General features: G+C 49.2%; 1 protein-coding gene across 1 annotated transcript in view; it reads right to left on the bottom strand.

The window, feature by feature from the left end:
• DAP (death associated protein) overlaps positions 1-24,897 on the bottom strand; it is a 65,494-nt gene that overhangs the window by 2,001 nt on the left and 38,596 nt on the right. Inside the window, exon 3 of the mRNA XM_014866751.3 lies at positions 1,426-1,468. Within this exon, the coding sequence (XP_014722237.1) occupies positions 1,426-1,468 (43 nt within the window). The remainder of the gene's footprint in view (positions 1-1,425; positions 1,469-24,897) is intronic.

Raw genomic sequence — 24,897 nt, 5'->3', positions numbered from 1 at the left:
CTCAGCACAGGGGACAGCTGGGCTAGTGCACGAGCAAGGCCCCAACCCAGCGTCCGCCAGCTTCCTTGCAGGGTAAGGGTGGGATGGGGAGTCTCTCGGCCGGTGGAAGCCTGTCTCCTGGGCCTGGAGGGGTCCTGGAGCTCTCTGGGGAGCAGAAGCAGGCACTGAGGCCCACGTACCACCCGGAAGGGAAGAATGCTCGCTGTCTCTGCCTTCAGGTGACCATGAGATCAGGTCACCATAAGATTCCCTGGGCACTAACTGTGTTGGTGGCTTTCTTAGGCTAGAAGTTTTCTTGTGATCTTTTGAGCTGGGGGCAACACAGGATCAAATGCAGGGTCTTAAATTCAGATTTGCCACCACAGTGGTGAGTTGGGCCCGGGACCCCAGTCGGGAAGGAAAGGCATAGGGCAGGGCCAACAGCCGTGAGACAGAGCCGGAGTCAACCCAGAGTCTCAGAGAAGCCACCTGGCTGTTTTCCAGGGAGGGACTGCCTTCTCGTGCTGACACCGCACATGTGGCGGGGGCTAGGGACCAGCCTCCACTGGCAGGCTGGAGACGCGGCACGCTCATGCTGAGCCAACCGGCGTTGGGTGACCTGGGACCTGTGTGGGCATTTCATTTCCTTACATGTAGTAGATGTGCCACCCGTCTGTCTGAGGGTCTCTGGATGGCTGTGGTGAGCTGTCCCCAACAATGGCATTTCCTTTACACGTCGCATGCTAAGGGCTCAAATGTACTGTGAGCCACAGAAGTATGGCTGGTATCCGTGTGTCATCCCCAAAAGGGGAGTTTGCTGGTGGGAGGTCTGTGGTTAAAATGAACTATTGGGTCTCCCCAGAAGAGGGGGCTGCTGAAACATAAAGGGTGTGACCTGACTTTAGGGGTCAGCGCACATTTTCTGTAATGGGCCAGATAGTAAATATTTTAAGCTTTGTGGGTTCTACTCTCTGCCTCAACTGTTCAGCTCCGCCACTATCACGTGAAAGTGGCCACAGATGATACACACATGAATGGGCGTGGCCACATGCCACGAAAACTTCATCTATGGACACCGAAATCTGACTTTCATATAATTTTCACGTCATGATATATAATTCTTATTTTGATTTTTTCAACCATTTAAAAGTGTAAAAACATTCTCCACTCACAGGTCACCGAGAAACACTTGGCCGGTGGGTGGCTGGCTGACACCTGGCTGAATATAGGAGAAGGGGGTGGGTGAGGCAGGAGGAGAGGAGGCGTTCCAGCTCACGCATGCGCCCCCTGTTGACACGGTTTCATACACGCCTAAGGAAGACACACACTCCATGGACATGAGACAACTCAGCCACCAGAGCCCGGACTGGATGAATGGGATTAACAAAGACAGAAGGAAGCAAGAGAGTGCACGCTGAGGCCACGTTGTGATGACATGGCTCTTACCCGGGCGATAACACCAGAGATGAACACGGTCGGTTTGGGCGGACTGGAAAACAAAAAGGAAAAAGATGGGTCAACAGAACAACTTGCAGGATGGGGACACAGTGGGCACCGTGAATGCGGACGAGGCTGGCTTCAGGGAGTGGAACAAAGCGACCCTGAGGAGGAGGGGGAAGCGGGAAGCACACCTCTTCCCGTGTTACTGGGCACAGGACACGGTGGAGGCCCCCGTCTCCTGAGGTGACTTCAGACAAGAGCGAGAGAGGAAAAGAGGCTGTAGCAAACAGCAGGCGAGTCGCCGAAAAGCACTTGCTCTTTGTTTTTGTTTTTGGCTCATCATCAAATTGTGACTGTGGGCAAGCCCAGCAGTTTCGGCTTTAAGAGATTATGGACACGGGTGCTTCTCTGAAACAGGAAAGAAGCAGGGTCACGCTGGATGAACACGGAGACTCCAGCCAAGGACCCTCCCCGTCCTGCAGGCTGAGGGGACCCCTTCCAGAGTCCTCCCGGAGACCATGGCTTCTGGCCGCTTCTACCAGGTGAGATCCCAGAGCCAATGCAAAGCTCCTGGCCCCTATGGGACCCCAAGTATTAAAAATGTAAGGCCCATGTAAAGCTATTGCCATTTTTAACATCTTAAATCATACTGAGCTCGCCCACACTGTCACCAAAGCTGAGGGGATGAAATACAGGGCCACAGCATTACACGTTCATTGTTGAAAAGCAGACAAGCCAAAACACGTAAGAATCACCTGTAATTCTTTTTTTGTTTAGATTGGCACTTTAGCTAACATCTGTCGCCAACCTTTCTTTTTCTTCTTCTGCCCGAAGCCCTCCAGTACCCGGTTGCATACTCTACCTGTAGGTCCCTCTGGTTGTGGCATGTGGGACACCACCTCAGCACGGTTTGACAAGTGGTGCCAGGTCCGCACCTAGGATCCAAACCTGTGAAACCCTGGGCCGCCGAAGTGGAGCATGTGAACTTAACCACTTGGCCATGGGGCCGGCCCCCGAGTCACCTGTAATTGTGCCACCAGGAGGTAATAACTGTTAACACATGATGGATATCCTTTCAGTCTTCCTTTCTATGGAGAGACAGACACACTTGTTTTCTTATTAAATTTCTTTTTTTCTTACAAAAAGAGGCATATTGTTTTGCAATCTGCTTTCTATACTTAGGAAGGTGAGCATACTTCCATGTTATTATATGCTTTTCTACGCATTTTTGTAATGGCTGCATGTGTCAGTTTAAAAACGTCAGAACAGAGTTCCAGGTAGTACACAGGTGTGAACACCTCTGAAAGGCCTCGACCAGAGGTGGGGAGACCCGGGAGCAATAGGCAAACGCAAGGCCAGCCTGGGAGGAAAGTGCGACAGGGGCAGCTCGAGGAGGTGGACAGTTCTGCTTGTGGCCAGTCTTGCTGGGCAGACAGCGGACTCCATCCCGCGAGCTGCCGGCCCGCCCCCACCAGCTCTGCTGCTCTGCTCGGCTGCTGGGGGTCCTTTGAAGGAAACCACTTGTCTTAGCTTTGTTTTGCTGCAGGCAAAAGTCCCAGTATTCAGAAGGTTCACAGTTGACAGCCAAAGAGTTTAGCAAAAACACCTGAAACTACCCCAAGTAATTTCTGTTTACTCCAGGAGATTAAGAAACTTCAAATCTTACTAAGCTGTGCAGAAATGTCCCCTACGTGACCTTGGTTTTATTTAGCTTTTGACACACGGTTAACTGGGTTGGATTCCTTTTCTTTTACTACAAATATGATTTGGCTACAGGTTCAATAGCCAGCTGGAGATGAGTGAGTTCAGCTCAAGCGTGAGTGCCCTGTGTAGGATGACTGGATTCATCCGGAATGCCAGCACGTCCTGCTACGCTGCTCCACACCCACAGGCTCGGCCTCCAGAGTTGTCACCACAAGGGTTTTCCACCCAAAGCTTGGAAACCATGTTTTGGATTCTAACATTGTATAAATGTTTTGCAAAGGAATACAGAAATGGTAGCACAAAAGGTTCTTAAGTTTTGAATGTTCCTTTAAAAATGCAGACAGAGCCTGAAGTCAGGATGGCTCCATTCTCATAACTAACTATGCAGCACCGCCTTCCAGCAAGGCATGGCCTTCTTTCTGGGCCAAGAGTGCACGATTACTTCAATCCTCTCCGCTTCGTATGGGTTTTGTAACCTAAGTCAAGGCTCCGAAAGGCAGAAATAGAGAAAGCTCCTTCACCTGGCAAGAACACGATGAGAAAGTCACCCACAGAGAGTGCATCTAGTCAGAATAAACACAAAATAGGGGAGATTAGCCACCCCCCATCCCAAAGTGAGCCCCAAAAGATGGCAGAGGAAGCTTGGGTCATTTTATATATATGCATGTAAATATATATTCTTTTTCTTTACATATATATATATGTATACAATCATTGTTGAAAAGCAGACAAGCAAAAAAAAAGTTAAAATCACTTGTAATTCTATATTAGTATGTGTATAAAACGCAGAAACACACACATTTACACACAGAACTGGACTATAGGAAAACTGCAGCCGAATCAGTCGATCATGCTTCTTGCTAACCCTGATCTTCCAGAGGCTCTGACCCCTTGACACGTCGTTACTTAAGCTGTTGAGTCACACCACTTGTTGGATCCCATGAATCAAGGGAGAGCACATCAACGACCAGCAGGTGGGCTCCGAGTAAGGAACATGCTTCTGACAACAGTTGGGGTGATGGGTGGGGGAGAGCTGGGTGCTGGCTTGCTTTGTGAGCCAGATGTTTATGGTACGTATGTTCTGTACAAAGTGGCTATTTAGGTTTGAGATGGGGGGATTTTTGAAACATCATACCTGGAATTTATGAACCTCTTCTTGGTTAGGGGTGAGAAAAGGGAACAAATGACAAAGTTCCTAGAGCAGTGGCTTCCAGGGTCATGCATATACCCCAGGCGGACCCTTTGCAAAGAAATATGGCAATGGTAAACATGAAAAATTGTAGAAATATTAAAATTTTATATTAACATACAGGTTAAAAAATAAGTTAATACTGGGGCTGGCCCCGTCACATAGTGGTTGGGTTTGGTGTCCTCTGCTTTGGCGGCCCAGGTTTGTGGGTTCGGATCCTGGGTGCAGACCTGCACCATTCATCGGCCACGTGGTGACCCACATACAAAACAGAGAAAGACTGGTACAGATGTTAGCTCAGAAACAATCTTCCTCAGGCAAAAAAAAAAAAAGAGGAAGATTTGCAACAGATGTTAGCTCAGGGTGAATCTTCCTCAGGGGGAAAAAAAAAGTTAATACTAAACAATTAAGAACTAAGAGTTCAAGTATCCTCTTTTCAAACCTCTGTTTCTGGTATATGTCTTAAAACACATTCTGTATCTTATCAGTGCATACCCGTATCACACATTTACTGATGGGCAGCAGCCAAGACACCTCACGTGCTGTTCTAACACTGTGGGTCCCACCGGGGTCTTCAGGGAGCTGCACAGGAGTAGGGGAGAATGCGGCCCAGGAAGTTGCTGCAGTCACACCAACCCCGTGTCCTGGCCATGGGAGCCTCCATTCCTTCTGCTGGATGTGTCGTTTGTGACTGGGCCAGGTCAAAGGGACTGAGGATGGAGAGGGTGTGCACTTGCCCTGTGCGCACCCCCAGAGGCTGAACCTGGCCGAGGAGCAGGATAGTGAGCTGGCTTCTGGGACAGCCAAAGCCCTGTGCATTCCTCCGCCCAATCAACCTGGGGCAAGGAGGGGGCACTGGTTAGATCTCAGAGACGTCATCTGCACCACTGCTCCCCAGGGCCTCCAACTGTGGGGACTGATGAGAAAAGAGGGGAAAGCCCTGCAGACCCAGCTCGTCCGAGGGGAGGGTCTTGCCTTTAGATTGCACTTTTTTTTATAAAACAACATTCAGGAATTGTGGACCTGCGTCAGGTCTGGGCAGCTCTAGGTACACAGCCCTTCTGAAGACAGTGTGAGCTCTCCCCTCCCTTCCCTTCCCAGTCTGCTTTAAGCCCAGCTAGCTCAGCAAACAACTAATTTTTTAAAAATTTTATTTATCACTTTAGCCATTGTTAATTGTACAATTCAGTGGCATTTAAGCATATTCACAACATTATGCAACCATCACCATTGTCCATTTCCAGAACTTCTTCATCATCCTCCACAGAAACTCTACCGATTACGCAGTAAGACCCCACCCCCTCCTCCCCAGCCCCTGGCAACTGCTCCACACTCTGTCCCATGCAGTGAACTATTCTAGGTCCTTCCTATAAGGGGCCCACACAATACTTGTCCTTTCATGTCTGGCTTATTTCTCTTAGCATAATGTTCATCCATGTTGTAGCAGGTGCCAGCGTTTCCTTCCTTTTTAAAGGCTGAATAATACTCCGTTGTATGGCTCGACCACCTTTTGTTTCTCCAGTCATCCACTGATGGACCTTTTGGCTACTGTAATTAATGATGCTGCGAACATGGGTGTACAAGCATCTGTTTGAGTCCCTGCTTTCAATTCTTTCAGGGACACACTCAGAAGCAGAACTGCTGGCTTCTAAGGTAATTCTGTGTTTAACGTTTTGAAGAAGCGCCAAACTGTTTTCCACGGCAGTGTCACTATTTTGCATTCCCACTAACAGTGCACAAGGGTTCCAGGTTCTCCACATCCTCTCCACTTGTTATTCTGGTTTGTTGGTAGTAACCACACTAACGGGTGTGAAGTGCTATCTCATTGTGGTTTAGATTTAGCTACCAATTTTAAGAATCAGCTTCCTTGCAGTAAGGAATGATAAATATCAATCTGCATTGATCATTCATTCAAGGTCTTTACAACATAAAATTCCCTCCAGAAAGGTCTTCTTCTCTCCTCTAAAGCTGAAAAGGCCGTAATCAACTATAAGGACATATGGCAGCATCTGTGCAAAGATGGCAGAAGGCTGGCCTCTGGCCTCCCGTCTAACAGCAGTATTTATTTTCACGCGGCTCCGACTGTGGCGGAGCATGTGTCGCAGGCTGTCCTCAGGCTTGGCCAAAGGCCCGAGCTCAATGCCTTTTCCCATCTACAGTTAACAGCATCTTAAATTGGTAAACGACTGTTCATTACATCTATATAGTGACAACTTTCTAAACTCCTTTGAGATACGGTAGCTTAGACAGAAATTTACAAACGAGACACCCTGACAGAGTCCGCTCGCAAAGCTGTGTTTGCTAAAACACATGCATTTTAAATTTCGTGTGGGTTCCATGCAAAGCATAACCTACATTCCCAAGAATCTGTAAGCTGTGATGTGGGCTTTAAGGACTGACTTAATCTGATGAAAGTCATCCTGACAGATGTTGTTTTGAGGATGCAACATTGCTTTCTCTCAGGAAACAGACAGTGAAAAATGTCATTCCTGCCCTCCCCACATCTTCAGGCCTTTCCAGGTTTTTAAAACCACACATTTAATTTAAAGGAGCTGCAAGCAAGGCAGAATTATCAGGGATTAGAGGCGTGTAATACCTCCTATACCTCAGCAGAAAGTCTGCAGCTTCGTCACACCAGGCCTAAGCAGCCGCCGAACGCTCACGGACAACACGCTTCCAGTCTCCTGGGAGGGACCACGTCAAAGTCTTAACAGGGTCATTCATCCTGAACGAAAGCTTCCTATTATTTATTTAATAAATTTTCTTGAGGAATAAGGTGTATGCCTTATCGGCCTTCCAGATGGGCAGGATAAAATGTCACAAGGGCTCAGTGAATGCCTGACCCTGTGGAATGCAAACTTGGGACTGAGCTTGATGGTCCCATCTTTAATCAAAGTCTCCAGGGCTGAGAAAATATTTCATATTTTTAAAACCCCCCTGAATTCTAAAACAGCAATTATTGAAACAAATTTCAATATATTTATTTAACTCAGTATATCTAAAATACTGCTAGTCCAACATGTAATCGATAGAAAAATTACTAAGATTACATTGTTTTTTTTGTGTCCTAAGACTTCACGACCCGGACTACTGGCACAGGTCCTGGGCGATGGGAGGTGTTCTGCCCAGCTCCGAGGGATGAAAATTGACCGTCCCAAGCACTGGGGCTGGAGGCGAGCCTGGCAGTGACCTAGGCCAGCTTCCCTCCCATGTATAATGCCAGCACAGCCCATGTGCAGCCCACGCCTTTGTGCTTCTGCAGACAAGGGGCTCGAGGGCCCTTGGGTGGCCTCTGCCATGTCTACCAGGTGACACGGTCTCTGGTTCCTTGCACTTTGTCCAGTGTCCCCTTGCCAAGTTGAAGACCTCTTCCATGGGACAGCTCTTCAGTGTTTGAGGAAGGCCACGACAGGCCACTGGGACATCACTTTCCCAGGCTAAAGGGCGAATTCCTCCCCTTGTCCATTCCAGTGTGGTTCTAGAGGTTTGCCAGGACGGCAGCAGACACTGCAGACGTGCCTGCGCTTCCCAGACCTCTGTACGACACGTACATTCCCGGTCCAGAAACACTGATACTTCTCTTCTTGGGGTTACAGAGAGCAGTCCAGCCTGGGGAATGATTCTGGGCTCCCTGCCCAGCTAACCATCTTCCCAGGACTGCAACTGAGAGGCAGCGTGGTGGAGCGGTCTGTACCCGCAGCCCCACACCAGCCCGGCGCTCCCAGCTGATTGTATGCACTCCTTTCCCTTCTTCCCTTTAACCCGGGGCAGGGGCACCGGGTCCCCTTCGCCCAAGACTAGGCTTCTATGAAGTGAGGGCTTCACTGCCGCCCGGCGGGTCGGCCTCTGCCTTCCCAAGCACCTGACAGGGATTAGGGTCACTTAGTTATCGGGTAGGAGCATTTCGCGGATGGAGAGACACACACAGCAATCAGTAAGACCAGGCATACAGTCAAATCACCGATCCCATTCAGAGTAGTCAAAATGGCAGCAAAGGCATTACCGGAAAGTTCTAGTTAACAGAATCATTTTCATGTCAGGAGTTTTTTGGGTTTTTTTTTAAGATTTTACTTTTTTTCCTTTTTCTCCCCAAAGCCCCCTGGTACATAGTTGTATTTTTTTTTCAGTTGTGGGTCCTTCTAGTTGTGACATGTGGGACACTGCCTCAGCATGGCATGATGAGCGATGCCATGTCCACGCCCAGGATCTGAACCAGCAAAACCCCCGGCCGCTGAAGTGGAGCACACGAACTTAACCACTCGGCCACGGGGCCAGCCCCTTTTTGTTTTTTTAATTTATTTTTTATTTTATTTTATTTTATTTTATTTTTTTGAGGAAGATCAGCCCTGAGCTAATATCTGCCGCCAATCCTCCTCTTTTTGCTGAGGGAGATTGGCCCTGAGCTAACATTCATGCCCATCTTCCTCTATTTTATATGTGGGATGCCTGCCTTAGCATGGCTTGATGAGTGGTGCTAGGTCCATGCCCAGGATCCAAACCGGCAAACCGTGGGCCGCCGAAGTGGAGCAGGAGAACTTAACCGCTATGCCACTGGGCCGGCCCCATGTCAGGAGTTTTGATCTGGGATCAAGGAATACCACTCAGCTGTCCTCTGCAAATGCTTTCTCCTCTTTGTGAAAACACGCTCTGAAAACATCAGTGGGTGGTTCGTATACAGAAGACGGGGACGCACAACTTCCACTGCGCTGTTTGTTCTTTATTTTCCTGAAAGGATGGGAATGATCCTGGATGACAACAGCTCCTATTTATTGATCACTTCCCATAGGCCAGGCCCTGAAGTAAGCACTTTACACGGAACTGTGTGGCCAATCCTCTCAACCCTATGGAGTAGGATCTATTATGTCCATTTTACAGACGAGGGGATGGTGAATCAGAGATGTTCAGTAATGTCCCTGAAGGCTGCACAGTAGGTAAGTGCTCAGAGTGAGACCTGGAACAAAGGACGCCCGGGACACTAGTGCTGGGAAGAGGGTCATGTAGTGGCTACTATTTTTAGCTTCTGGCTTCTATATGATTTAGAGACGCGGATTTTTAAAGTAAGAGATCTAAATGTAATCAGAGTCCCTTACTCAACCGGACAGTACAATATATGCAAATCTGCCTAAACATTTACTTTCTGACTCGATAATGGATTTTATGGGATCTATTTTATGGATGAAAGAATGGCAGCTGGGAGAGGCTGAAACTTGTTCAGTCCCAGAGGCAGAGCCCGGAGGGCGCGGGTCCCGGAGCTCTTGGCTCAGTGCACTGAGTTCAGGTACGAAGCCCAGTCAAGGTTTCAAACTATCTATCAAGTCAAAACACAGATGACATGGTCCCAAAAGGTGGCCAGGAAGAAAGGGGGCAGACGGACGGCAGCTGAGCACCAGCTCTCACGTCAGACAGCCCGCAGCCCTGGCGCTGCTAATGGCTGGCGGGGGTGGGAGTGCTGGTGGAGACTCCTCACCTGTAAAATGGGATGATGATGCACCCCGCCTCCCCAGCTGACTGCACAGAGACGTGCTGCTTAGCACACAGCAAGCCCTCCATACGTGTCAGGTGCTGGGATGACGACCACATGTCCCCACCCCATCCAGGCACCCAGCCTTACGCTCCCACTGCTAACCCACACCTGGTTCAGGTGTTTCCTCTTCAGATCCCCTAGCCCTGCAGAATAACCCCACCCATCTGGCACAAAGGGCTTCCAAAGAAAGCAAAAAAAGGTCCTAGATAAACCAAACAGACGCCACCAAATTGATGGACTTGACGTGAACGAAAACTCTCTGGGCCCTCAATCTGTTTGATTTCTATTTGACGTGATCTGAACCACTTGACTGTTTCATTTCTCAGCCCACTGAAGACAAGAAGAAATGAATGAAAGTGAGGAGGCCACCTGAGCTCGCAGGAGGCTGTGTGCCCGGAGGGAAGAGGCTCAGCACCGAGACCACAGCTCCTCCTCCACCCACAGCCCCTGGTCACAGCAGAGGAAGCGAGGGAGGAGGGAAGCCGGCCAGGACGCTGGCGGTGGTCAGCGGTAGCACCACGCTATCCAGAAGAGGCTATGTCAGAACCTGGGAGGTGGCCATCATGTGACACTCCCTTCCTGGTAAGAAAGCGTGTGACTTCCCAGAAAGGGATTTCCCCCTCAAAATCCCCCTCAAAGTCAAAGTTGCCTGGTGACTCAGGGAGCGGCGCTCTCCTAAACACTCAGGCCCAGAGAGCCGTGTCAGAGTCTCCATCTCACCTTCCAAGAAGCAGCTGCCCGTTCATGAGAAGGGCCTCTCCTGAGGCCGACAGCAGAAGCGCCATTGTCCTGCACATTCTCGCAAGGGGCACAGGCTGCCCCGGACCCCATAGCCCTTCAAGGTATCTGTACAGTCAAGAGGGGACAGGCAGGCACAAGGATCCCCCAGTGCAGCCCTACTAGCGGAAACACTGACGCTGTGCCCCACTGTGGCAGGCTGACGGCGAAGGGCTCCCCTGGGCCTCCCGGGAGCTGCAGCATGGCCCCTGAGCCTCATCTGTGCCACCTGGGTCTCTAGCCGAGGGAGCCTGGGGCAGCACAGCGCTGCCCTTGGGGGCTCCCACCAGAGTGGGAGTCGGAGTGCTGAGGTCGGAATTATAAAGGGTCCCCAGCAGCAGGAAGAAACCAACAGGGTGCTCTGCCAGAACATTCTCAGGGGGGTTACTTCACAGAGGGGAGTCAACACAGACCCCGAAAAGGTAACCTTTAAGCTGAGGTTCACACATGTGCATGTGCACGCGTATGGACGTGCGTGTGTGATGGGAAGGACACGAGGCTAGAGCACAGTGAGCGGAAGGAAGAGGCACAATTTCATTTGTTTTTATCAGCACAAAGGGAACGAGGTCAGGGGGGCCCTCTGCTCTTACATTGATGCCGATGGGGTGATTTGGGGTATGGCCCAGATTGCATGGCCATACCTGGGAAAAGGGGTCTCCTTGCAGACCCTCCCTGTGAAAGGGTAGATCCCTTAAGGCAATCTAGAAGCAGATTCTGCTGCTATATTCTGACTCTGCTCTAAATCTGTGGCTTTGTGTTTTCATGGCGCTTACGGAAATATATGTTCCCACCTGGGGTGATGTGAAATACATTTCCTAGTAAATAGATGGAAAACAAATCCTTTCTAGCCATTTTAGTTCTTGAAATATCTTTATAGCTTGGTGTTAATTTATTTGGGTTATTAATTTTCCAGACACCAAAATAATAATTAGCGTGGCTGGTGACCAGAGGGAAACATCTCACTTGACTGCACCTAGACATTTCTTTGTAATGTCATTCCTCAAAGTTTGACAGGCAAGGTTGTTTCTCTCCTCCAGCCTGATGTCAGCAGCTGAGAGCACTCCCACAAGATGGCACTGCTGGTCCTTTCAGCTGGTGGCTCTCGGGGCTGGCAAAGCTTTGGCCATCTTGTCCATGCTGTGCATACCTGGAAGCTGGATGTCCACTGTGTGCAGGGGCTACTGGCACCTTAGGACAAGTGTGTCCCTTTCTCCCTAAGGAATAGGTATTGTCCAGTGAGTCTGACTAAAGGTAAATAAAACAACTCAATGCTTTAAATAAAATTCTAAATCAGAGAGAAAATAATCTGGAACGCAATATATGGAGTTTGTAACATCTTTTTGAAATGGTATGAGTAAATGTACTCTCTCGGGGGAGACTGTTTGAGCTCGTGTTCAAGCTGGTCTCACAACGTCTCATCTTCAACGAAAGGACTCAGGATCAGCGTTGGCAAGGGCCTTCTCTCGTTCTCTTATTCAGACCTCCTGATCTGAGGGTGCCGTGACTTTAGGACAAAACCTTAGGCTGGCCTACTCTCAGTCTGTCCTAGAGACGAGTTGGGGTCAGGTCTCCACGTGGGAAGACGCTCTTCTCTGGGGCTTCCAAATGACTTCTCTCAGGATAACGTTGCACCCACAGATATTTGGCTAACTGTTGATCCAGATGTCAACACTTCACCCACCTGCTTATTTAATTAGAGAAGGCCAACACCCCAAGTACTGAGTGTATAGGGCAAGTATGGCTTATATGTAAACGATGTGTCCCGCAGACACTCAGAACGTATAGTGCAAGCTACCTTACCGGAACCTGGGAATCTTCATTTTCCCTCTAGACACATATTTCCAGAAAGCTCCCCTAAGCTTAGCCCTCTTTACATACAGGAAGACCCCATCATCGGACTGGTGGCTTACCCTTCTCCTTCTTACCTCTGCTCTCTCCTTATTCTCCCTCCTTCCCCAGATGCAAAGCAGATAAGATAAATACAGTAAGTATTCTAATTATTAGCTTGCTTCTTCTGGATCTCCTGGTCCAGAAAGTCTCTGTATTCATCACAACAGAGAGTGGTCACTCCACCCGCTGGGAGAAACCCGGGTCGCGCTTCCTGACAGTGCGTGGGTGAGCAAGGGTGCTGGCATCTGCACGTGTGGAAGACCCACCTCCTTCTGCCTCTGCCTCGACAGAGCACAGAGAAAACTCAGAGGCACAGAGCAAAGTGTGCAATGGCAAGTTTGAGGACCTGGGCTTTGGAGACAAGTGGCTCTGGGTTCAAGTCTCAGAAGAGCAGCCTCTCTGAGCCTCGGTGTCCATCTGTAAAACGGGAATAATCCTTACTTCATAGGACAGTTGGGAGTTTAAATGAAATGCTGCATACACTGTATTTAGAACATTGCCTCCACTGACAAAGTCACATTTAGCGGTGAGAAATATTGAATTAATTTCCTATATAACGACAATCTATAAGTTTCTATCTTGTCTTCTAAATTATAATTTAAGAATTCTTTTCTTTGTTTTTTTTAAAGACTAGAGAATTCTAAGTTTCCTTAGAGCTGCTTTGAAGAATGCCAAGGTGCCCACCTTAAGTTTTCTCATTCCTCAGTTCTAAGCACCATACCTTACCCTGGGGCAGGATTCGAGGGCATCACAGAGAGAAAATGTTCACCCAGCGCCAAAGGATCTGAACCCCGGCCCACCCGCTCCCAGCATCCTGTATTATTCACACGGTGTAGGGCAAGACAATTGACTGCCTCCTGTGTGTCGTTAAATGTTCCAGGGAAGATATCTTTTAGGGAGAAGGTAGCTTATCATTAAAGGCAAGGGCTAAGTTTTAAAATAAAAAAAAATCCCTGTGTGTGTGTCTTACCACATGGCAATGCCGAAGATGCTGGGGGTGGGGAGCCTGTCTGTTGGTGAGCACCACAGCTACGTGGTGGAAGATGCTGGCTGCAGGTGGGCCGCCAATACGCTAAATCAGGCCATATTTGGTGACATTTGGCAAGGCTCCCAGGTACCACCTAGGAAGTGCCTGTATCCGGGCTTGCACTACAGTCAGCTCGTTACAACAGGGGAATGCTCCATTCTCTGCATGGCCTGAGAACACTGTAATTATCAGGCAATCTGTGTAACTATCATACAGGTACTAACAGTTCTAAATGTTACTTCATTTCAGTAAGTAACATTTACGCTCAAAACTACAGTCGATCCCCCTAATCGGTGGTTTCAGTTACCCTCGGAAAGCGAAACCCAGATAAGGAGGAAAGCAGAACTTCGGAACGCCTCCCCTGAGGATAAGGGGGGACCACTGTACCCCATCTTTGATTCTGAACACGCTTGTTTTAGCGTCATTCTTTGGATTTCAATTACAGGGAAGTGCCAGTGAAGAGTCAGTGCCGACTAGACAGGTGCTATCGATCAGAGTATTTATTGTCTACATCTCCACATCAGATCTAGTTGCTGTCTTCAGGGTCAAGGGTCATGTCTTACAAGGGTATGATTTTTGGGAGGAGGGTGTCGTCCATGGGTCAAAGTACAAAGCATTTACTATAGCACAGCTATTACCGCTTTAAAAAGGAAAATGCTCGTGAAAGGAGAAAAAAATCTGACAACTGCTAACGGACTTCCTATTAGAAGGAAGTGCACACTGAGATTAAATCAAATACAGACACCAAAGATTCATCCGGTCTGGCTCCACTTCCTTCTCCGGAAGTACAGAGGGCCGACCTTTGAGGTCAGCTGTCACTCGGATGTTTCCTGGTAGAACCTAGCGATAAAGAGGAGAGAGGCCAGCTCTCCCTGCTCTCAGGATGCTTTAGCCGGGTCTCTCTGAGGGATGGGAGCTCGGCATGGAGCAGAAGTCGAAACGCGGCCGGGAGGGCTGAACGCAGCTTAAAGTCAAAGACGCAGGATGACGGACAAGAGCTTTTGGGTTTCTCAGCGGCTGGATTCACCAGTAATTAGATCCCTAAGCCACCCTCCAAACCCTTGGCAGGGAGGGATTTGGTGAGCCGACAGCGGCAGTCGCTCCCCAGGCGGCAGCAGCTGCTGGCCTCCGTGCTCTTAGATTTGCAAATTCAGCCTCTGTGGCCCTGCTCAGATCACACCATGCCCTCACGCCTTTTCCGTGATTACAGAAAAAGAGGAGAAAAGTCAAGTACACAGAAAGCGAAACCCACCGCCATTCTGCTTGCTTTTTAAACCAGAGAGTGCGTTAGGTGACTCCCATTTAATCCAAGAGGCCCACCCTCACCCACATGTTTAGAGCAAGCACTTCAGAACCTAACAGCACGGGAGCACAACAGGACAGACTGCGGTACAGACTAACGTCAAAGCCACGGAAGGTTTTGAGAAACACACTCTGAGCGCTGGTTAAAGTCTTCATTCACTCTCTGATGCTGAATAGTCCTGATGCTCCGATCTTTTCCAGTGACCAGGTCACCTCCTGGGTAAATTAATATTCAGGGCCCTAAAGGTTTACTTGTGGTTTACTTGTTTATTAGTCAGTTTCATTCATTCGTTCACTCAGCAGATATATACATATAGTGTCTATTAAGTACAGCATGCCTCAAAATTAGGAAGCATTTGCGTCACATCTGGAGCGCCTCCTGTTTCCTGCCTGTTCAGTGGCTGGAGGGACACTGGCCCCTACTTCCTACCACTGTCCTCTTTTCCTCCACTAGCCAGCATTTGGTGCTCACCCACAGTACAGGGCTCCAGGACAGGGGTTGGGGTGAAGACAAGAGACATCAGTGAGCTGGTCCCAGAGGGCCCCTCAAATGTCATCCAGAGGCCAACAGGGCAGGCCTGTGAGGTTTACGAGAAACTAAAGTGGAAAACAGGCCATCACGATTTTCCAGAAACAGGTTGACCCTTTTGCAATGGAACCAGTCCCTGTGGCAACCACAAGAAGACCAAGCATGTCCTTATCGACAGGAGGAACTCCCACAAGGCTGATCCTCTGTCAGGGATGCAAGTTCCCCCAGGGCTGCTCCTGAGGACGTGTGGGAAACAGAGAATCTCTATGAACTTGGCAGAGAAGGATTTCAAGTGAAGAATGGAAGAGCAGGCGCAGAGACAGAGCAAGCACCCACTGCATGCTGCACTGCACCCCACGCCCAGGGCGCTCAGCACCACTCCTCCTTCCTCCTGGGTGTCTGCTTCCTCAGGGCCCTTTCCTTTGCCTTCCATGGGGACAGCCAGAGAATCTGCTTTTGCCTCCAATGAAGCACTCAGTGTGTCTCGTTACTAAAAAGCAAGGAGGCAGACAACTGAAGGGTGAGGCAGTTCCACGGGGCTGAAGGAGAACAGGGCCAGCGGACAGAGAACAGGCTTTCTGACTGACAATCAGGTGGCCATGGGCACTCGAGTTGGGCTCTCTGCACCTCAGTTTCCTCATCTGAAACGAGGAGCTAATGACCCCCTCCGGAGCTTGTGGGAATTTGGGCAAGATGGGGTGAGCTCCATGCGTTAGGCTGCTGTACATACAGCGTGTGACTCAGAGAGAACTGTCCCGAGGTGAGTGTGGGAATCGAGGCAGATCCATCTAGGCTACATGACAGTGCGGAGGGAGCCCGGATGGTGGTTATCACACCGAGGAAAATTAGAGCAGAGAAGCACATCCTTGCCTCTGGAGGATTGCTCCAATCTGTAACCCGAGGTGGCGCTCGAGGACTATGCAGGGCTTTGGGGAAAGACTAGAACAAGCAGCGACCTGGAGCTTCCCTACCAAGCCGAGCTGCACACGGAGAGATGGTCCCATGGCCACAGCCACAAACGGGACGATCAGGAAGAGAGATCCTGTGAGGGCCTCTCAGCAGGCTGGACGTGACATGCTTCAAGGGATATTAGGGCTAAATGTAAACTTAACATTTAAGAAACCAAAGAAGAACCTATATTTTATAATGCTCACTTGGAGACGGCATGCATGAACAGACCCCACACCAGAAACTTCCTTCTTCCACCATGGTAGGGCAAATGAACCTGCACCTAAGGCCTGTCTGTTCCGAGGGAGTGATGGAAAGTACAAGAACAGCATGGCCACATTTCCGAGGAGTCTCAGAACCTCCACGGTGAACGACAGCAGTGACTCACCACAACAAACGTAAACGCCCTAGAACGCAAGCTAAGGTGGGTGGAAAGGAGGAGTTGCGGCCTTTTTCCTTTTTCCTTTAACACCCGCTGGCCCTGCAGGAAGGGGGTTTTCTAAGAGTTGGGAGAGGAGGACATTTCAGCTGAAGAGTAGCTCTGGCTGGGAGCTCGACCTGGCACAGCTGAAGAGCAGGGGCACGGCAGCTCTGCATGTGTGGATCCTGCACACCAGCACCGTGCCCGTGCCTGTGCCCTCAGTGAATATTTACTGAGCAACCACCAGTGCCAGCCACAGGGCTGGGTACTAGAGACCCAGTGCAACCAACACAGATGGGGCTCGCCTCCCTGGCGCCTACTGCATGAGGGTGCTGGGCTCTGCAGGGTGGATTAGGGTTCAAGACAGACTTGACCTACTTGCAAATGGACCCAGGGCCCTTGTTTCTCTGGGTTCCATGTGATGGGTAAGATAACCCTATTATTTTGCATTTTGTTATCCAGAACTAGAACACACTGCCTGACAAAGAGAAGTTCTTGTGTAGACAATGAAAGAGAATATTGGAAACCAGAACTATTCTAGAAAATGTGGGCCATGTGGCCTCTGAGCAGTGGGGCGTAAACTGCCTGTGCTGACACTGTTCCAGAGCCTCAGTTAATACATCCGAGGACAGAGCTGTCACCTTGGAAACCAGAAGGAAGGACGCTAAGGAACGGTGACACCCAGGAGGAAACCTGGAAAGATGTGGGGCCCAGGGTCTGGCTGGGTGAGTGGATGCTCGGCTGAAACCTGAGGCATCCATCAGCTATAAAGCCTTCCCAGGGAAACAGGGAGCATGGTATTTCAAATGAGATCCGTGAACGAAGCTCCCAGATGACAATCTTTTGCATCTGTGCTGCTTGTTTCATGGAGGCAGGTGAAGATGGAATAGGAGTACTAACTTGGAACTCTCTCTTAAAAGAAATAAGTTCTGTTACAGACAAAGAGCCCCAGACAAAGAGGTGTTCTTAATCTCAAGATGTAATTTGTGGCTTTTCCTCAGCACTTACCTCAAAAAGGTACTGATTTGAATATACAAAAACAAACAAACAAACAAACAAACAAACCCCAGCATCTTTATGGTTCAGTAACAGAGCCGTGAGAGAGTCCTAAAATGATTATCAGTGACGTAGGTACAAACATTTTCTGCATTGCCATCTTCAAAAATGACTGCAATGGCAGACAGCATTGTATTTGTCTTCCTCTCCTTTTCTGGAAAGAAAAAAAAGCAGCCAATCCCCTGCTGCCTCCTCCCTGACCCGTTATCCTCGGATGGTCGTGGGCCCCGACTACCTGGGACAGTCCAGGTTAGGCCTCCGTCCCGGTGTAATTACTAACAGTGCCTCCTTTCACTCTCCAAAGTATGCCAGTCTGGACATGTTGCTTGGTCCTTCCAAGCGGAGACACAGAATTCTAGAATGATCCTCAGTTCTACTGGGCTCTTAGTTTCATCATGCATGGAAGAAATGCTGGTATGACCTTAATACTCGAGCCAGCTGGTAAACACCAGCCCAAAGGCGGCTCCCGTGTTATCTTGCCCCAATCCTCCAGCCAGAACTGCTTCTCTCCCAGCTGTGTTCCCATGAGAACTTCTCACGATGCACTATAGGCTAATGCATGTCTAGCTCTCTTTAAAGGTCAAGGGCAAGGGCTGAATTTGTTGTGTCCCCAGCACCTGCATAGTGCCTGGTACACACTGAGGCCCAACAAATGCCCTGAGCACCAAATGAGCACGGCTGGTGCAGCCTGTAGTAGTGGCAGGGAGTGAATTAGCCTGGGTGACTCCCTGGGGCTGTTTCTGTTTAGGAATGCATGTAACTCCTCATGCACAGAGAGCCGCAAAGACTTGCTAAGGAGTGATTAGAGATACGTGGATTTATTTTTGTTACCTATCAATCTGGCTGGACTGGATCTGCTGGTGATGGGGAGATAACCTGGAGTTCCCAAGCAAATGGGCTCTTCCTCCAGCGTTGGCCAGACTGATCTTGAAGACTAGTCAACAGTTTTTCTCCCTATTAAGAGAGCTCAGGCTAAGCGGTACTTCTTCAGATCATCTCAAGTCAAACTTGAGAATGATGATGGAACCATGAGTTGAATCTTGAACGAGGAGGACAGATGCCGGAGGCAGAAGGAAGAGAAGGAAGGGGTGTGTGCCTTATTAAGACCATTTTCGGGAGTCTGAAGTAACATTCCACAGGAAAAGACCCCATCAACCTCCTCTAGGGCAATTCCTGGCAGCTGCCAACAAAAGCTGGATTTTTTTTGCAGGACTCTTGTATTCCCTAAAAATTTTAATATTTCCCTAAAAATCTGGAATGGTTCAGAAAGTACAGGTGACTAGGCTGAGGCCCTGGCTCAAAGGCAACCCACCTGATCAAGAAACTGGCATCTTCTTTATAAAGTGTGACTTCACTCATGACAAAAAACCCAGCTCCATGCAAAAGGGACCATAAGTCCAAAGTATTTTCTCAGGAGCTTGGAGAAGATCAGGCTGTGTGGCCGCCATTCCCACCCTCAACATGGACAGTCCAGCATGCTTTGCCTCCTCAGCTGGATCCTCAAGTACCTGAAGGATCCGGGTCTCTCATTTGAAACTTTCTTCTTTCCTATGGCCATCCTCTGATTAGCGGGATGGATCATCAGCAAATAAGTATTAGCAACATGGCTTGCTTCTGCTGACTTCCATCTGTCACCCAGCATATAAGAGAGTGAGGTATAGGACTCTTCAAGGAATTACTCGCTTTGGGGCAGTGGGCCACACCTCACAAAGGAGAGGGCTCAAAAAGCTGGGAAGTCACTTGTTTGCAGGTAGAAGGATTTTTTTTCTCCTTAGAAACAATATTAATGATGCTCAGGTCTCTATACTGTCTCATCATGCATGTAACCCAAGTGCAGGACATTAAATACCAGTGTCCCCAGTCTTGGGGCTGAGAGACGACACTGGCTGGCTGGGTTCTGAGCTGTGGCAGCTCTGGGGCCCGCAGGGCAGGTAAGCGCTGGCCTCCAGATGGGCTGGTCAATTTGCTGTGTGTCAGGCACTTTACACTTAGGAACAGTTGTGTAGGATTCTATTTTGAAATTCTGGAAGCATCACCAAGGGAGTAGCCCAGTGAAGTTAGTTCTAAAAGGACTCTTTTCTCTAACAATTAAAAGAAATATAGCAAAGAATCCATAAGGGATGAGTAAGTTATTAAACTATTAAGAAGTTGCTATAAATATGCAGTGTTAATTCAATAATTCATAATGGATTGGTACAACAAGAGTTCTAAGGCTCATACAATACTGCTGCTGGCTTTTGGCGGCAGCTAGCACCCTGGGGCACATGCCAGCTGCTTCTTTCCCCAGCAGCGTGGGTGTAGGGGTACCAGGGAGTCTTCTACCTGGCTGACTCCCCAGGAGCCATGGTGGAGGAGAGAGCAGGGCCCTGTGGTGTGATGTACTTCCACCTCCCCACTGCCTGGGGGCCAGGCATGGGCTTGTCCATGGCTTCAGGAGGGAAGTAAGGGGAGGGAGGGAGAAGGACGGGGTCCCACAGCATGATAAGGCTTCTCATCAGGTGCCACGACAATATGAGCATTCACAGGGGGAGTGCAACCTCTCAGCTGAACCCAGTAACAGGGCAGCCTGCTCTTCAAGCCCCAGGCCAACGTGGGTGACATTCATTTTCACATGTGCCTTTGTGCCTCAGAGCTCCCATTATACCTCCTGCTCTCTTCTCCAGAACCCTTGGGGCCAGACTGCTTTCAGAATTCAGATTTTTTCAAATTTTATAAAGGCAACATGCTACATAAACCATGTATAATCAACACCCCTGGAGGGGTCTGGGCCAGTACCCCATATTCAAACCCATTAATATTTTCTATAGCAAAGTGTATGGATACTACACTAAGTGGGTTAACTAGGGACTATACACAGCCTCACATCAGTTCCATTTTTGCCACCGTATGAGTTTTGTGTGAAACTATGAAAAGCTCTGCAGTATCCCAAGCCTTTGGACTGTGCCTTTTGCTTGCCCTGGGGACACTTGGGCACTTTCTGCATACTGCCCCCTCGAGCACCAAGAAAGAAATGGGTTTGGAACAAACAAGATGGGATAGCGGTCAAGGGTTGGAAAGGATCACGGGCATTACTCTGGGATTACACTGAGAAGCTACCGTCAGCTCCACACATTTATCCACACAGAGTAAAATCGGATTCATGCATTTAAGCAAAACCTGTGGCAAGGCAGAATAAAACAAATGCACCTAGGGAATTTTTCCCAAATTGTCAGCCCCTCCCCAGCCTTTTCTGGCTTGAGAGAACTGTGGACTAATAACCTCGCCTTTGCTCATTTCACAGCCCGTGTCCAGCGACCTTCACTGGGAGGTGTGGGCTGGGCAGCACACAGTCCCGCTGGCCTCCTGTTACACAGAGGAGGAAGCTGCTTAGGGACAGAGGAGACCATGTCGCCTGCGGTCTCTGGGCTGGGAGGAAGTGGAGCCAGGACAAGAACCTGGGTCCCCAAATTCTCTGGCAAGCTCTGTTCTCCTTACCTCTGTCACAAGCACAACCCTCAGGACTGGGGCCCAAAATACATTCCCCCAACTCGAGTCCTGCAATGCGATTTGAGTGACCTTGGTCAACTAAGTTTTGGAAACACTGCTTCCTGCACCCTCCTCTCAGGGATTTAAATGCCCCTTAGCATATTAGGGCCCTGAGACATCTTAAGGGAATGAGATTAACTTCATTTTACTGGTATTTCCTAAATGCGCTTGAATTGACATATTCTAGGACACTGATTAAAGGCAGTTTCAATTGTGTTCCAGATTTTATGCAGAGTGGAAAGCCGCTTATCCATTTGGAAAGCCTTTTACCTCGAGGGCTGAAAGAGAAATCACAATGACTTATTGGGAGACCGATGTCTAGAGAATCCATTTTTCCATCCACCTCCTCCAGTTACCTCCAGACCACGTGTGGGTGGGGTCCCTGGAGTGACAAGCCTGAGCTCTCTCCACGGCTGTCCATGGGCAAGCCTGTGCATCTGGCTCACAGACTCTCAGCCAGTGAGCCTGAGCCCAGCTCGCCCATGGCACCCCCACCTAGGGCCGAATGCCCTCATTGGCATGCACCATCTGTGCAAAGCTGGTGGACGGGGCATTTTTTTTTTTTTTTTAAAGATTGGCACCTGAGCTAACATCTGTTGCCAATCTTCTTTTCTTCTTCTTCTTCTTCTTCTCCCCAAAGCCCCCCAGTACATAGTTGTATATCCTACTTGTAGGTCCTTCTGGTTATGCTATATGGGATGCCGCCTCAACATGGCTTGATGAGTGGTGCCATGTCCATGCCTAGGATCCGAACCAGAGAAACCCTGGGTGCTGAAGCAGAGTGCACGAACTTAACCACTTGGCCACGGGGTGGGCCGACAGGGGCATTTTTAATGGAGAGAGGAGAACTCAACTTCAGCGGAAGACTCTTTCTGCCCTCCTCCATTTTTACTTTCCAACTCAGTATAACCTTTCAGGAGCAAGGTGATGGTGGGAGAACAGCAGATTTAAGGTAAGGTGAAGTCATACCTTTGAGCTCTGCTTTTCCTTTGGAATTATTTGATATATTTAGGTGTTGGGAAATTCTAGAAATTACGAAATCCTTGGTGAGATGGGAGATCTGGACCGAGTGTCCTTGGTGGGACATGAATTCATGTGGGCCGTTTGTACCCTTGAAATCACGTGAGATCCCAAGAAACAAGGCATTTTCAAACAAGCATTATTAGGTGGGATGAGGAAGTAGCCACAGTAATCTCCCAACTCTGCACTGGGTAGTCTGACCTCGGCTCAGCATTGTCACTTACATCCAACTGTGCAACACAGAAAAGACGCCAAGAACCTGGAGGCAGGCTGCAGCACCCGGGCGGCACTGGGCATCAGCCTCCTGCGAGTCCGTCTATGTGGAGTACCTCCTGCAGCGGGAGCAGGCACGGGCGTCCTCCTCTACACGCCAGGCCTCAATACTCTGTAACAACCAGAGCTACCCACCTACAGAGGTTAGGACTACTTACAGTGCTAGGTTTTGACTCTAAATGATGGAGATAAAGAGTAACAATGGACATACTACCAATAACAGCTAATAGTTCTCTCTTATTCTGTGCCAGGAACTATTCCAGGCGCTGTAGATGCATTAACTCATGTAATCTTCACTACAGCCTGATCAGGTAAGTCCTGTTATCAATCACAATTTACAGAAGAAGTCACAGAGGCACAGAGAAGTTTAGTGAGCTGCCCAAGGCTACACAGCTACTAAGAAGGGAAGTCAGGATCCAAACCCACAAGCCTGGGCCCCTAATGGCACCTGGTGCTTTTCAAAGTCCAAACCTCAAAACGCCTTAAGACCTTTTGTGGCTCTGGCACAATTTTGTGAATTTACCCAAATGTTGCTTGGCTTATAAGAAAATCAGACAGACACATACACTTGCTAAGGCTAACTTTACTAACCAATAACCAGGCAGTTGAGAAACGCTTTCGTAGGAGGAATATCTTGTAACAGTTTATGAGACAAAAATGATGATGGGCTTTTCCCAAGGGCACACTTTTACTAGCTTAAAAACAGTACCTAGGGTCATGAAACACTTATCCAAATTTAGTACATAAATTGCACCTAACTGAGAGGGTGACAGATGTGTGCATGTAAACCCACACTGTAGGTCAGAGAAAAGCAGCTAAGGCTCTGACCGCTGGGAGGTCAGCAAGCCAGGCAACCCGAGGTGCAGAGAATATTCTGGTCCTTCCTCAGAAACAGTGCAAACCAGCCCATCCTCCCCTAACCATGTGATCTGGGCCAAGTGACTTGTCCTTTCTTGATCTGGATTCCCACAACAGTAAGACAGAGTAGGGGCGGGCTATGTTCAAAACCCACACGGAGAAGTTGGAGGGGACTGGCTTACAGAGAAGCCAGGGATCTGCCTCCGAGGCAGTCGGCCAGGCTGCACGTGTCTGAGGCAGCTGGCTCAATGTGAAACAAGCAAGGAGAAATTAACTGAAGGCCTACATTTAGGCAAAGAGCTGCTATGGGGAAGGACAAGGCGTGAGAGGAGTATGCACAGCGGGGATTTGGTGTGGAGGACCAGTGAGGTTCTGGCTGAGCAAGGGTGACATCTGTCCAGTGGAGGTCCTGAAACAGAAACAGATGACTGCCAGACACCGGGAGGGTGGGGGCCAGGGAGAATGGACCAGGGGTGGTTTCTGTATTTTCTCAACAGCAGCACACTGGGTTATATCTGAATAATGGAAAGTTTCATATCCCAAATGCTTAACAACATAGTACTGGCACAGAGCAAAGCTGGGGACGCCAGTGCCCTAATGCTCCGCTCACAGTCCAGTTCTCTCAGAGAAAATTCTCCACGAACTGCACCAGTTTGGTGCCTTACCCGTCACTACCTCTGAGGGGGTCCTACTTTCATGCAGTCCTAAGGGCTGGGCGCTACGCTGAAGAGCTGAATCACCCTTTAACAGTGCAGAGGAATTCCTGTGTGTGACAGAAGCTTGAGCAATGCTGAAACCCTACTTAGTAGGCAGGTCACAGACAGTCCAGCTGCCAGCACAGAAAGGACCTGGGGGTACAGAACGCCAAACTGTAATTTCAAGGAGGAAAAGTTTACCCGAAGTTACGAATTCTTCTCTGCTCTGGAATTGCTTAAAATGTTTTCTCTCAAGTGGCGTTCCCACATTTTGACCATGATCCCTAATAAAAACTTGGGTCATTTAACACTGTGACCCAGTGTAGGCACACAGACACACACAGACACACACAGGCACACAGATACACACAGGCACACACAGACACACACCTAAAGCAAACAGTTCTGACTCTGACTGCCTGGGATGTACACTAATATTTTCTGCTTGATCCTATTCCATTAAAAACAATGCTTGTCTCCACCTACTGAATCAACTTCAGGACCCCCCACTGGGCCACAACCTAGCTGAAAAGACACAGTTCCCTCTGAGGAAACACACCACCCGATAAGCTTTCCGGAGCTTCCATCTTCCCCTGTCATCATCAGCAATGCGTGAAAGTCTCTGGGGGGAATGCAGGTGAAGTCCCACCACAGGTCGGTTAGAGGAACGGGGTTGGGAGACAAACAGCGATGGCTCTGACCACGATAAAAGGTCCTCAGACCAGACACGCAGGGCACGG

This window comes from Equus asinus, chromosome 10, assembly GCF_041296235.1.
Source record: "Equus asinus isolate D_3611 breed Donkey chromosome 10, EquAss-T2T_v2, whole genome shotgun sequence".
Lineage (NCBI taxonomy): Eukaryota > Metazoa > Chordata > Mammalia > Perissodactyla > Equidae > Equus > Equus asinus.
This window is presented reverse-complemented; position numbering and strand designations above follow the sequence as displayed.